Source organism: Argopecten irradians, chromosome 13 (assembly GCF_041381155.1).
Source record: "Argopecten irradians isolate NY chromosome 13, Ai_NY, whole genome shotgun sequence".
Lineage (NCBI taxonomy): Eukaryota > Metazoa > Mollusca > Bivalvia > Pectinida > Pectinidae > Argopecten > Argopecten irradians.
Genome location: NC_091146.1, coordinates 34,240,359 through 34,255,473, shown reverse-complemented (window position 1 = coordinate 34,255,473; position 15,115 = coordinate 34,240,359). Strand labels below are relative to the sequence as shown.

Sequence of the window (15,115 nt, the reverse complement as noted above, 5' to 3'; positions counted from 1 at the left end):
GACTCATTTCCTTTGAAAAATAAGCAAATAATGTTCATAAATGTGTTTTTCCTGTATAAACTATTGTAAATTTGACCCCCTCCCCAGGGGAAACACGAGACCACAGGGTCATATAATTCACAATTTTTTTAAAGGACCTTAAGACCTTTCCATCTATGAAGAGTATTTGATTCTACCATTTCCAGAATTTCAGAAGAAGATTTTTTAAATTTTAGTCTATTTGACCCATTTTGACCCCGTCCCTCTGGCCCCTGGGGGTCAGTCATTAAATTTGTTAATACGATTCAACTGCGCCATCTCGTAGGGATACATTCTGACAAACATTTGACTAATTTCCTATTATAAATGACCAAATAATGCTGAAAAATGTGTTTTCCCTATATAAACTATAGTAATCTTAACCCTCTCCCCAGGGGGAAACCTGAGACCCCAGGGTCATATAATTCACAATTTTTGTAAAGGCCTTAAGACCTTCCAATCTATGAAGAATATCTTGTTCCATCAAGTCTGTGAATTCAAAAGAAGATTTTTGAAATTTTAATAATTTTGACCCCTTTTGGCCACGCCCCTCTGGCCCCTGGGGGTCGGCTAGGACCAATATGGATATGCTGTTAAAATGCTATTTCAGGCTAATAATTCTAAACCAGTTTGACTTATTTCCTATGAAAATTGAGCAACAAATGCTCACAAATGTGTTTCCTTTATAAACTATAGTAAAATTAACCCCCTCCCCCCAGGGGAAACGAGAGACCACAGGGTCATATAATTCACATTTTTTTGTAAAGGGTCTTAAAACCTTTCTATCCATGAAAAGTATTTGATTTCACCACATCTGTGAGTCACCTTTTATCTCAACTTATTTTGGCCCCTCCCACAGCCCCCTAAGGGGGGGGGGGGGGGGGGGGACCATATAATTCACAATTTTGATTGGCCTCATTGCCTTAAAAGTTTTGTGCAAAATTTCATTGAAATTGCTTCAGCATTTGGAGAAGAAGTCGAAAATGTAAATTGCTTACGGACATACGATGCACGACGCATGACGGACGACGACGGACAAAAGGCGATAAGAATAGGCCAATTGAGACTTCGTCTCAGGTGACCTAAAACTTAAAAAAGTTTCCCTTTTTGCCCAAAATATGGATGCATTAATCCGCTCAAAGGTTAAGGAGGAGTAGTCCATTTAAAGCCAATTTCACCAAAATTCCCCCCTTCTGAGCCCTGCCCCTCTGTCCCCTGGGGTCGGATCTAACTTGTTTAAATGAAATATGACAGTCCTTCCTTTATGATGTTTTACACAAAATATGGATGAAATCCACTCAAGGGTTAAGGAGGAGTAGGATTTGTAAGCTAAAACAAGTACTCATTGTAACGGACACCAATACATAATCCCCAAACGACCCCCTTGAACGAATTTTTGAGGTACTTTCATATTCAATGAATTGCCGACCAAAATTGAATAACAGGAGGTTGGTCGCAGCGACAATCTTTCAAAATTTTTATCATATTGATCAGTATCCTTTATCATTATTCGGTGGACTATATCGAGTATTTGCTATTGTCTTACTGTCAATCAGGTTAGGACATCCGTTAATTGGATTGTGATTTGAATTATGGATAACCGTACATCTATGCTCTAGGTTTTTTATTGTCACCTTCCATTTTTAAAAAGAAGATGTAAAAGCAAATGGAAATACAATAACCCTGATCATACCTAGGAATATATATTACATATATATGATAAAATTAAAGAAAAATCCTTACGGACTAAATCTATAAGATAAATAAAACAAAAACGCCTGACTAAGTGAGCGCTTTCGCCCCATTCAAGGATACTACTGATTTCTGATAAAAAGTCTCTGCTGATCCAGATCACTACTGTCACTACTCATCAAGTCTGCTGAGTGATAAAATCTACTGATCATGTCTCTACTGGTCATTTTTCTACTGATATTTAATCAAAAGTCTCTGGTGATCCAGCCTCTACGGATCAAGTCTGCTGATCAAGTCTCTGCTGAGTGCTCAAGTCTACTGATCCAGTGTCTCCTGATTAAGTCTCTGATGATCAAGTCTCAGCTGATCAAGTATCATCTGGATAAGTCTCTGCTGAATGATCAAGTCTCTGCTGATCAAGTCTCTGCTGATCAAGTCACTACTGATCAAGTCTCAGCTGATCAAGTCTGCTGAGTGATAAAATCTACGGATCAAGTCTCTACTGGTCATTTTTCTACTGATTTCTGATAGAAAGTCTCTACTGATCAATTATCTGCTGATGAAGTCTCTGCTGATCAAGTCTCCACTGATCAAGTATCTTCTAGACAAGTCTCTGCTGAGTGATCAAGTCTATGGATCAAGTCTCTGCTGATCAAGTCAATGCTTATTAAGTCTCAGCTGATCAAGTCAATGCTGATCAAGTCTCTGCTGATCAAGTCTCTGCTGATCAAGTCTCTACTGATCAAGTCTCAGCTGATCAAGTCACTGCTGATCAAGTCTGCTGAGTGATACAATCTACTGATCAAGTCTCTATTGGTCATTTATATACTGATCTCTGATCAAGTCTCTGCTGACCAAGTAGCATCTGGTCAAGTCTCTGCTGAGTGATCAAGTCTCTGGTGATCATGTCTCTGTTGATCAAGTTTCTGCTGAGTGATCAAGTCTATGGATAAAGTCTCTGCTGATAAAGTCTCGGCTTATCAAGTCAATGCTGATCAGGTTTCTGCTGAGTGATCAAGTCTACGGATCAAGTGTCTCCTGATTAAGTCTCTGCTGATAAAGTCTCTGCTGATCAAGTCTCTACTGATCAAGTCTCAGCTGATCAAGTATCATCTGGACAAGTCTCTGCTGAGTGATCAAGTCACTACTGATCAAGTCTCTACTGATCAAGTCTCAGCTGATCGAGTCACTACTGATCAAGTCTCAGCTAATCATGTCATCAGAAACAATCAACAAAGTTTTGACTCTGAAAAAAATATAACCCTTCCTAACATACCAATAAACCTCAAATTGATTTTAAGTTGTAAAAAAGGTGTTCAAAATATATATAATGTTTTAATTAAAAATGAAGTTATACCTACTGCTCAAAATAAATGGAATCAAAATTTTGTAATTGATCGGGATGAATGGGGAAATATTTATAAACAACCTTTTAATGATACTACTAGCTCAAAGCTTCAATGGTTACAATTCCGAATAAATCACAGAATACTAACTACAAAAACATTTCTTTTAAGAATTGGTAAATCAAACAACAATCTATGTACATTTTGTAAAACACATCCAGAAACAATCACTCATATATTTTGGGACTGTGAAAATGTATCAAATTTGATTGAACAATTAAGAATTTCTATAATTACTAATAATTTAAGTCTTAGATTTTAAAAACAGGATTTTATCTTCGGCAAACAAGATAGTACAAATACTAATTTCCATATTGATAATTTGATACTGCTTCTAGTAAAACAATACATTTACAACTGCAAATGTCTAGAAAAAGATCTCAATTTAAATAGTCTAAAAAATCATATTAAATTTGAACTAAAAGCTCACAGGATTATAATATCCAACAGTAATTTAAAGCGGAAACCACAAGCACTTGCAGAATTACAAAATTGGTTAAATGTATAAACAGTAATATTTTAAAAATTATTGAAAGATCTGTGACCTAGGTTTACTCCCCCCCCCCTTTTTTGTCCTGTCTTTGGTGTAATTTTTTATCAAGAGTTGTCTCCCCTAGTTCACGCTACATCTGTAGGAAGGGAAATAACTCTTGATAGACCTTTTATGTGAATGGTAGTATGTGTGTATTTGTTACGTCAATAAGTTACTAGTAAATATATGTATGTACATACGTTAAATATTCAATTTGAAATAACTCAACAAATGTAACTTCTATTGTCTTCGTCTTTCATGTATCTTTTGTATATGTTGTGATGTGTATATTTTTTGAAAAAAAAATGAATAAAAAATAAATTTAAAAAAAAAAGTCTCAGCTAATCCAGTTCCTGCTGATCAATTCTGCTGAGTGATCAAAATCTACTGATCAAGTCTTTGCTAGTCAAGTCTCTGCTGATCAAGTCTCAGCTGATCAAGTCTCTGCTGATCAAGTCTCTGCTGATCAAGTCACTACTGATCAAGTCTCAGCTGATCAAGTCTCTGCTGATCAAGTCTTTGCTGGTCAAGTCTCTGCTGATCAAGTCTCTGCTGATCAAGTCTCAGCTGATCAAGTCTCTGCTGATCAAGTCACTACTGATCAAGTTTCAGCTGATCAAGTCTACTAATCAAGTCTGCTGAGTGATACAATCTACTGATCAGGTCTCTATTGGTTATTTCTCTACTGATCTCTGATCAAGTCTCTGCTGAGTAATCAAGTCTACTGATCAATTCTCTACTTATCAAGTCTCTGCTGATCAATTCTCTACTGATCAAAAGATCAATTTGAAAAGCATTGGCTGATCTATTCAATATATTGTTTGTCTCAGACCACATGGCCATCGCTAGTATTAAGTATTTTTCAGCTAATGACATATAGTTTCAATATAACATGTAGTATTTGAAATGAATTTCCAAACTTGGAAGCTAATTGGTATTTCACACTTGCGAGCTTCAAATGTGAACTGACCCGAGAAAGAAAGGGAAGCAAATCTGTCAAATTTTCTCCACATCTCGAGAATATATTCTTATTACGTATACTGTAGGTATTTAATATCATCTCTGACGTGTAATATGTCAGCTAGTGTCCAATAATTAAGACATAATAATATTTTCAATTTGAATGGTTTTTTTTGTGTTTGCATTTTTCGAATTGTAGCAATTTCACACAGAAAATTATATTGAATAATAATGGCAATAATTTGTAGGAAGATTTTGTCACCAGATGGTGTTAGCAAATTGTTGGAATAGTTGGACCAATCAAATTGCTAGGATTGATGTTAAGTTCCATAGCATAAGGCTTTGCCGTACTGTAAGTATGCTAAAGCCTAATAACACACCTGGATTTGATTGCTGGAAAGATTCCTGCTCAGTCCGCTGTAGTTTGGCTGGCAACAGACCTACAAGAAAAGCACAGTTAAATCTACAGTCAATTTTTTGCCCATGTGTGTATATAGACATTAATATTAATCAGCAAAATAATGAAATATGAGAAATACCTTGTATAGGGTTAGAAATTGTGTCCCGAATATATATATTTCTAATGTGCAAGGACAGTGATTTGCTACCATATCACTCAATTACCTAGAGTGGACAGGTAGATGTAGGATGGTTATATCCGACATCTTAACCATATAGCTGTAACTGCCAATCTGTTATATACTTTAACCATATAGCTGTAACTGCCAATCTGTTATATAATTCATAACTTTCAACCAGGAATAGGAAATCAAAGCTACTATTTTTAATTTTTCAATTAATGGCGGACAGTGGACGGAGCACAATTACCGACAAAATGGACTGACAGTTGGACAGGCGGACAATATTATTACTTTAGAACACAAGAACTGTGGTAAAGTCAAAAATTATTATAGCTGTATACAATTAATTAATGTCAGCCAATTAGATGAAGAAATCATAATTATAAATTTTGCGTGATACAAAGCTTACCTGCGTTCAGGATATCTCTTATTTCTTGTTCTTCTCTTCTCACATAAGAAGCCAAACTTTTATCAACTTTTTCTAATTGTTCAGTGAAATATTCATAGTGTCCGATGCTGATGTTTTCGTTTTTCTTGAGCTTAACAAATAGCTCTTGAACAGTTGTAGTGTTGATGAAGTCTTTTGGCGCGCAGGGACAATCCTTAAATAGATCTTTCAATGACTGAAAGTCATCTTCCACCATGTGTACACTCAAATGATCGACAAGAAGATTATGTTTGAAAATAACTTCCTCATTGATATCTTCTGTCTTGGCCTCTCGCTTGGCTGCCATTTTTGAATTGTTAATTTAAATCTGAAACAGAATAACACCAATAACCGAATAAGTTATACAGTAAGTAAGTTAGGTACACTTGATTAAAATCTGAATATAAGTTTTTGTCTAACCAGTCGGGTCGTGTAGTGGTTAAGCCATTTTTTCTTTCACCTAACAGGCCAGAATTTGATCCTCAGCAGGGACGTGAAAAGGTCAGAGTCGAGATCTAGAGGTCACCTACAAATCAAAACCGAAGTGATTCACTAAATTTGTATTGTCTGACAGATATACGATGATATTAGAAGTCTTACTATTTGTTTTTTTTTCTTGCAGTTTTGTTTTATCATGAAAAATATGTTTGCACAACTTGTGTATTTTCTTTTTTTTCCCCAACATCTTATATTGCAATTTAGCAAATAAAATCTACATGTAGTATATTAGATCATTTGTATTATACTTGTCTGTCAATGTATGTCAATATAATCAAGGTGAATCACTTGATTGACTTGATAAAACAATCCAATTTTCTTCCAAGTTTCATCGATTATAACAACACTTATACATATATGCATTATGGTCTACGATGAACTTCATATGTAACAGTTGAGAAGAGGTTTTTGAAATTTTAACCAATTTTAGCAATTTTGGCCCCTTCCACAGCCTCCTGGGAGGTGGGGCCCTATAATTCACAATTGTGTTTGGGCTGATGCTTTAGAAGGGTTTTTGCAAAATTTCATTGAATTTGTTTCAGCAGTTTTGGATCCACCCGAAACACACTTTATCCATCCGCTTTCACTTTACAAGTATGATCAGCGTGTTTAGGGGTGTAACAATACTTCACACTATCGATATATTGTGATTTTATGCCTCTCAAATTGATCAATCGATGGCATATTCAATAAGCCGATAACAATCGCTGATAGAATGCCAATCAAGCTATCGATAGTTTCAATCTAGTCAGACATTTTTTTTTCTGTAGCTTGGACTAAAATGATTTACACACAGAGGTTTGATAGAGTTACAGACTACTATATAGTTGTTAAAATTCACAGGTGCAAATTTTCGTGATTTATTGTTTGGACTTTTATTTGCAAGGATTTATTTTCGTGAATTATAATTGTAGCCTTTGAAAGTGTCATTCATACAACAGACTGTTAACATACAATATAATATGTAAAACTACCATTTTGACAAATTTCGCAAGGCATACATTTTTTCACGACTTTAGATGAAACCATGAAGAAGGCGAAATGAAAACCCCATGAATATTAGCAACTACAGTAACAATCACAATATAATGTCACTTTTCCCATGTTATATCAGAGATTTAAATAGTAGAGATAAGAAGATACCTCATAGCCTCACTTAACGACGCCCGCAGTGGAAGCTATCCCAGAGTGCATCGCATGTATAAATTACAGCCGAGAACAGTCTAACGACGCCATATTGAAACTATGCTTCTTCCGATGAAGTGATCTAGGTATATTTATACAGGAGATGAACAGCAAACAAGAGGCCCAGAGGGCCTGTATCACTCACCTGTTTTTTTTTAGTATTTATCAAAAAGACTCGGACAATGAGAAAAATTAGCAAAATTGACTCAAAAAGTTTGATTTTGAATCACAACCATATAATGATGCTATTGATACCATATAAATATGCTATCCAATACATAGGTTCAGAGAGGAAAAAAAAAATATATAAAAATAGAAGCCTAATTGACCTTTTTGACCCCGCATTTATTGCCGTCTAAGGCCCCGGGGGTCAGCCCTATCATTTGTATAATTTCAAATCCCAACCCTATAAGGATGCTACCATTCCATTATGAGTGCTCTTCCATGCTTAGTTGCAGAGAAGATGTCGTTTATATGGAAACAGTCAAATTGACCCCTTTTGACCCCACCCTTCAGGCCCCCAGGGGGGGGGGCCATCATTTGCAAAATTTTGAATCCTTACCTTACATGGATGTTACTATTGCATTATGAGCATAATACCATGTTTAGTTGCAGAGAAGAAGTCATTTATATGGAAATAGCCAAATTGATCACTTTTGACCCCGCCACTCAAGCCCCCGGAGGGTCTGACCAGCCCTATTAATTGCACAATTTTTGATCCCCACCTTATAAGGATGCTACCATTTGAATCCCAACTCTATAAGGATGTTACCATTGCATTATGAGCGTAATACCATTTTAAATTGCAGAGAAGAAGTCGATTATATGGAAATAGTCAAGTTGACCCCTTTTGACCCCGCCCCTGAGGCCCCCAGGGGATCAAGCCCTATCATTAGTACAAATTTGAATCCCCACCCTATAACGTTGCTACCATTGCATTATGAGTGCTATCTCATGCTTAGTTTCAGAAAAGAAGTTGTTTATATGAAAATAGCCGAGTTGATCCCTTTTGACCCCGCCCCTCAGGCCTCCAGGGGTCAGCCCCTTCATTTGTACAATTTTGAATCCCCACCCTATAGCGTTGCTACCATTGCATTATGAGTGCTATATCATGCTTAGTTTCAGAAAAGAAGTCGTTTATATGGAAATAGCCAAATTGACCCCTTTTGACCACGCCCCTCAGGCCCCCAGGGGGTCAGCCCTATCATTAGTACAATTTTGAATCCCCACCCTATAACGTTGCTACCATTGCATTATGAGTACTATCTCATGCTTAGTTTCAGAAAAGAAGTTGTTTATATGAAAATAGCCGAGTTGATCCCTTTTGACCCCGCCCCTCAGGCCTCCAGGGGGTCAGCACCTTCATTTGTACAATTTTGAATCCCCACCCTATAAGGATGCTACCATTGCATTATAGGTACTATCCTATGCTTGGTTTCAGAGAATAAATTGTTTATATGAAAATAACCAAATTGACCCCTTTTGACCACGCCCATCAGGCCCATGGGGTTCAGCCCCATCATTTGTACAATTTTGAATCCCTACCCTATAAGGATATGCATGATTTCCATTTAGTTTTCAAATATTAAAATAATTGTCTATTGATTGAGTTTGTACATATGGAAACTTTTAAATGTCAAGTACAAGTGTTACTAATTATCTAATGTACCCAATATATCATGTCGAAGAGATACAGTGCCGATCGAGCTGTGATAGATAGCATAATTTGATACCTAATTAACGGAAAGTGATTTGCAACTGCTATAATCACAGGTGTCATACTGTCATCAGTTATGTCAGCCAGATTTAGCGGTGCTACCGGACCTGACAGTGAAAATATACCCTGGACTGAAAATTTAATTATCTTAAAAAAAGCTTGCTTATATAATTAACTTCTAAACTTCTAATTATAACAGCCCTGGCCGGATGGAAGATTTCTGATAAATACGATATATATGGTCGTCATGCTGGGAAGGGCCCAAAGGGTGCAGGCAGATTATGATTATTTGGCCCTGTCCATAGGAGATTTCAGAAAAGATGGCGTGACGTCACAGAAAGTTTACATCCGGGTCCTCAAAGGTACAACCACAGTATTGCGACTGATAAAAACAATAACAGATACGTACATCCCAGCTTCATAATCGATACTTTGACAAAAGTTTAAACTTTCATACTTGCAAATTCTGATTTTGAAATGGTGTCTTATTGTTTCCCAGGTTACGAATGTTAACATTTTTTATATTTTCATTTGTTTGTTGCTAAATATAACAAGTGTAGATTTAGCGTCGAAGCCATCTATCGAAGCGCTGCCGGGCCATCACACGTACCCGATTTTGTTCATACGTATGAATTGAGGTTGTGAAAAAGGTGTTTATGAATAAATGATTTATTTCAATGTATCATGTTTCTGTTAAACATGAAAAAGTTGTTCACAACACGATATGATATAAACAAAACGTGAACCACGTGCATGCACCTGACCAGACCACGGCCGCTCGTGTATGGCTTCATCGCTGGTAGATCACCGCAGGCCACAGCATTGTTGGGGAAATAAATCATTTGAATGATTACTAACACTTTTGTCTCAAAAAGTACTTGTTTAAGATATATATAATTCGTTATTCAACATGTACATGTTGTTTTAATGGAATGCCCTTGTATCAACTACTGTGTTACACGTACACGTACAGTGTATGGCTGCCGATCTCAAAAAATAATATAAGGTGAAATCGTTCAGTTTTCATGCTGCATATTTCATTTTTAATATTTCATTTTCAGCCGCTTTTATGCCTTGGACTGCTGTGTTAAGTCTCCAATTGAAATGGTATTAATTTTATATAGGCCTAATTTGAATACACATTATTCAGCAAGGACGTATATGAGAAGGATAAGTCACACTGAGTTTTGGGCAAAGACAACGCAGGCGCTTTTGTGTTTGTGCACTGACCGTGACGTTGGGCGACGACTGATTTCCTTTGATATCCGCCGCCGCAGCCTTTGATGTAGCATGGGGGGTGCGAGAGTTACCGTCTTACTTTCTGAAGCGTGCTGCCATTTCATGAGCGGTCGTATTTTTTAACGATAGTTTAAGACATTTCTTCTAAATCTTCCGTCTTTAAAGCAAGTTATAAACGTTGTGAAATTTAATTTACTTTACATTGGCGTTTCGTTTGACTCGATAAGACAAGTATTTGTTGAGAAAAACGGTTTTTATTCCCGGTTCATAAGCGTCTCGCGTGGTGTTTAGTAATGTAAAGAGACAGACACGAATCCTTCTCACTTATAAATCCTTGCATTAGGTAGACTTCATTTAAATTGATATAAATTACAGATCGTAGTACTGTACGTAAATGCCGACCAGGATACATTGCGCACGGCTTCGAGAATCCTAAATACTCAAAGTTTTGTTTAAAAATATGATATAATGAACCTACAAACTGACTCAGTTGTATGTTATAAACTAAATCCCAAAATTGATGACAAAAATATTAACATGAATACGTAATTTTATGACACTGAAAACGGACGAAATTCGGGTTCTCGGTTCCTGTAATGGCTGCCGTGGGCTTGGGATAATCTACGAAAGCAAATGTTTAATTTTGTACTAATCACACATCGTAAGGTGTTTTATCAGGAAACCCTTCGAAAACAGTAATTGCGTATAATTATATTTTGAGGGAATTTGAATTTAATTTGTAATTTCAAGTTGATATTTGCAATATATCTGTCAATGTTTATACGTAATGGCGACCGTGTTTTCTCGTGGCGGTCGAAAATGGAGTATAAACAGAGTAAAATATATGAATATCATATGTTTAAAATTGTAAATTTTTGTAAAATATTTTTATTTACACTTTTCGAAATGTAAATAACGCAATAGTTCTCGGATTGTCGTACTATTTATTACAATAAAATATAAACAAACATCGCAAGCGGCTGTGTTCCCTCAATGTTTATGTGTACAGATATAGGAGTTGTACCTTTGAGCGCCCGGATGTACCTTTATGTGACGTTATCGCCATCTTTTCTGAAATCTCCTATACAAGGAACACGGAAGTTTAATTTAGTTAATTGAAAAAATACTATAGCGTAATCATAGTTACATGTATAATGTACAAGTTTAACGATTGCTGTCCTAAGCTGACTGATCCGACGGATATTTACCTGTTGATTCCGGGATATTTAGTCGATATTTTTGTCAGTGCGATCCACTACATGAGTGCTGGAGGTACAATAATGGGTACGTTTGACAACGCCTTGACACAGCGGAAGTTACGTATATCCTATATATAGCTAGCGTTCCATTAGTTAATCGTACCAGTTGTATCGGTACGGTTGTACCAGAAACATAAAATGTATATATGTTTCTGGTTGTACCGAAACGGCACAAATGGTTCGTTTTGAAATGTATTATGGATATCTAATCTTATAAAATCAGTTTATAAGTTTTAGGAAATATCAGAGATTTAAATAGTATTATTTAAATCTCTGGAAATATCTTTAAAGAATCTACTGAGCAAGTTACTGCTTACATGTTACTTTAATTATCTGTACTGTACCACAGGGACCTGGCACAAAAAAATAACCAACAGTATTACATGTACATATATAATATTATAGTATTTTATATATATATATATATGTGTGTAAACTGTTGGTTAAAATTTGTTGTGCCAGGTCCCTGTGTACTGTACTGAATACATGTACATGTACAGTTGGTAGTAGACTAAAGGTTACACCCTTGTGCACACGGAGTGCACTACGTTTAGACTACAGGTAGACACGGAGTGCACGAGGTTTAGACTACAGGTAGACACGGAGTGCACGAGGTTTAGACTACAGGTAGACACGGAGTGCACAAGATTTAGACTACAGGTAGACACGGAGTGCACAAGATTTAGACTACAGGTAGACACGGAGTGCACTACGTGTGAACACGGTGTCCACTACAGGTGGACATCGTGTCCAGGTACATTGAGACCTAGACAGACAAGGTGATGTGTTACAGTTAGGGATCGGGGAAGAATAAGTTCTTCAATTTGAAATAATACATAATTATAATTTTTAAGTGTTTATTTTTTTTTTAATTACAACATCTACAATTTAATGTACAGTATATATAACTATATAATACAATATGTTTTAGTATACATGAATAAAACCTTTTCACTGCAAAAGTAATAAAGATTGATTTATATTCATTAAGTATATGTCTATTTAATATTATATCAGTAGTTTCCATTTCTTATCTTAAATTGTCTATATTACGTTTTCAAAAGTAAATGTTTTATGGGTAAATATATATATCATTTACATCAAGCATTTTCACAAGTCAAAAACAACTTTGAATTGCAGCAAAAACCAGTCCTAATGTGCTTTTGAGACACTTTTTCTTTTATAATAAGCTATCAGTAATACAATCATATACCGGGTAATACATAGCTTTTAAACAAAAAGATTTGGTGCCTATCAATCAGTTGTCTAGCGATACCCTTGTAGATCGTCTTTCATTAAAATATATACACTTTTATAATATTTTTCTTGCTATTTTAAGTTCTAAAAGTATTGTACGTAAAAAAAAAACTTAATTACATATTCTTTATTAAAAACTGAACGTCTTTAAAAGATCATGCAGAATTAAATCCACTTCAAACTATATGACGTCCTCCACTAATTGGTGGCTAGTCTACCTACAAGTACCCAATTCAGCTTGTTTTGATTCTTAATTACCGGTACACACAATAAGTTTATGATCCCAACCCCGCAAGTTATCTTGACCGTATATTGCGTCATGGTCCAATAATTATAACTTGTCAAACATACAGGTAAGCCACAGTATCCAGCTATACAGGTGCCTCAAGGTGACCATCGATAGATGGCCAGAGGGCAGAATCGTTACCTTCTGTGTTTGCACGGCTTTATGAGAATGGGGGCAGTATCCTTATATAATATGTGATTTTAGAATTGTTTCTATGGAAGTTTGTTAAGACAAACAAATATACTTTACCGTTTAAAAATCACATATGTTCATGAGTTTGAAACACATAAGTACCATTCTTCTTAGATACATGTACATGCTTGTTGTAGAGCCTGGGTAAACATGTACACCGGTTCCTGGGGGGGGGGGGGGGGGGGGGGGGGGGGGGAAGTGGAGCTGACGGTAGCTGTACAATGCGTAAATAATGCATGTCTGTCACAACCTTGAATTAACCAATAATACATATATATATTATAATCAAAATTAATGTAGATTAGGAACTTATTCAACATTGTAACATGGTATTTTATATACATAGTCATGATAATCAGGTTTCTGATATATGTAAAAAACCAGTGTAAAAAAATTAAATTAATGAAAAGATATTGGATGAAATATGGTATTCCAATAATCTTGAAATAAATGTTTTAGTTAACTATACACTTGGTATTTAGATTATTTTTAATTTTAATATATAAAGCTTCATTAGCAAATAAATTAAAATGCACTACTAGTTAAAACACATATCCCTATTGACTAGCATTGTTGTATAACTGTACGTATTTGTGTGATGAGTACAATGTATGTATGTAGAGAGGCTGCCACCTAAGTACATGCATGCTATAAATGGACCTCCTGGGGTTGGGATAAGGTACTACATGTATACAGGTGTTGTTAGTCTGTGATACACTTGACTGAACATATTGAAGGGTGCCCAAAGAAGGCCCCAGGCCCCTGGTCCCACTCTGGCCAATGTTAGGTAATTTAGATTATCATACCCGTGTGGTTGATGGAACAGTATGAAGTCCAAGTGACCATGGCAACTGCAGCCCTAGCCTAGGGGTCTACCTTTCGAGCAGGCAAATTTAAGTGAACAATATACTACATGTATGGATCATACATTAATATATATATTGTTATCATATAACTCACGCGGTTTGTAAAAGAAGGTCAAAATAAGGATATTGTCAAATTATCAAGGTTTCTAGAATTAAAATAATTATGACAAATTCAGAATCTAATCAACAACTATGAATCTACAGTTTAACTGGGTAGAAGTTGGATTTATTTTGATTCTGTCTGTTTGTTATCAGACATGTGACCTACATTTTAGCGATCGGTCCTTTGAACATAAACAGTGTTGATGCTAACGAGCAGCCACATGCCCGATAATAAATTTTTGCTTTCTTAAGCCAGTGCTTACAGGTTTCTCAATCGATTGAGTGTAATAAAGTGTAATTTCTAATGCCGATTTTTAACGTCTATGAACGATTTCTCATTTTTCCAATGCTTTGCAACGCGCCAGGTTCCATGTAGCAAATGTATACGTATTATACAAACTATTTCGCGCACCTTGCCGTTTAGAAAACTATATTCCAAACATACATAGTTAAACATTTTATGAAGAATTTAATTTGTTTATGTTTATATGTCCTTGCTTTTATTATGCCCATCAATATATTCTTTTTAATCAAAATAATTTGCCGATCAAAATATCTCTTTGGCGACGATTTGCTTATACTAAAAATCTTACTCCACGCAAGGTTCATCACTTTATGCGTACGAAAAAAAATTCATCTTTAAACTACTTATCACTAGCTAAGAAAAACAGTTTTTACTGGGAACTATCCATTGATGAGACATAACCGGTATGTGGTTTACCGTACGCAGTTAATTTTCAACGCAGTTAATTTGCTTTTATAAATTCTATAATTAACGTCCTTATTTATAAATTAAATTGTTTGATAATATATATTGATACATTTTACTTTATATGTATCTATTCAAATAAACATTGCAGTACAAATGATTTCCAGTAATTAACGGCAATTTTTATGT

At 35.6% G+C, this 15,115-nt stretch overlaps 2 protein-coding genes and 1 pseudogene across 2 annotated transcripts in view; all 3 read right to left on the bottom strand.

The window, feature by feature from the left end:
- The window catches only part of LOC138306375 (uncharacterized), a 33,293-nt gene extending 21,722 nt beyond the window's left edge, over positions 1 to 11,571 (bottom strand). The window contains 3 exon segments of the mRNA XM_069246813.1: positions 4,989 to 5,048; positions 5,599 to 5,944; positions 11,464 to 11,571. Coding sequence (XP_069102914.1) covers positions 4,989 to 5,048; positions 5,599 to 5,923 — 385 coding nt within the window. The 5' untranslated portion in view covers positions 5,924 to 5,944; positions 11,464 to 11,571.
- Positions 1 to 15,115, bottom strand: part of LOC138306379 (uncharacterized) — a 481,793-nt gene that overhangs the window by 273,893 nt on the left and 192,785 nt on the right. The gene's annotated exons all lie outside the window — the stretch shown is intronic.
- Positions 1 to 15,115, bottom strand: part of LOC138306396 (MYCBP-associated protein-like) — a 453,378-nt pseudogene that overhangs the window by 264,097 nt on the left and 174,166 nt on the right.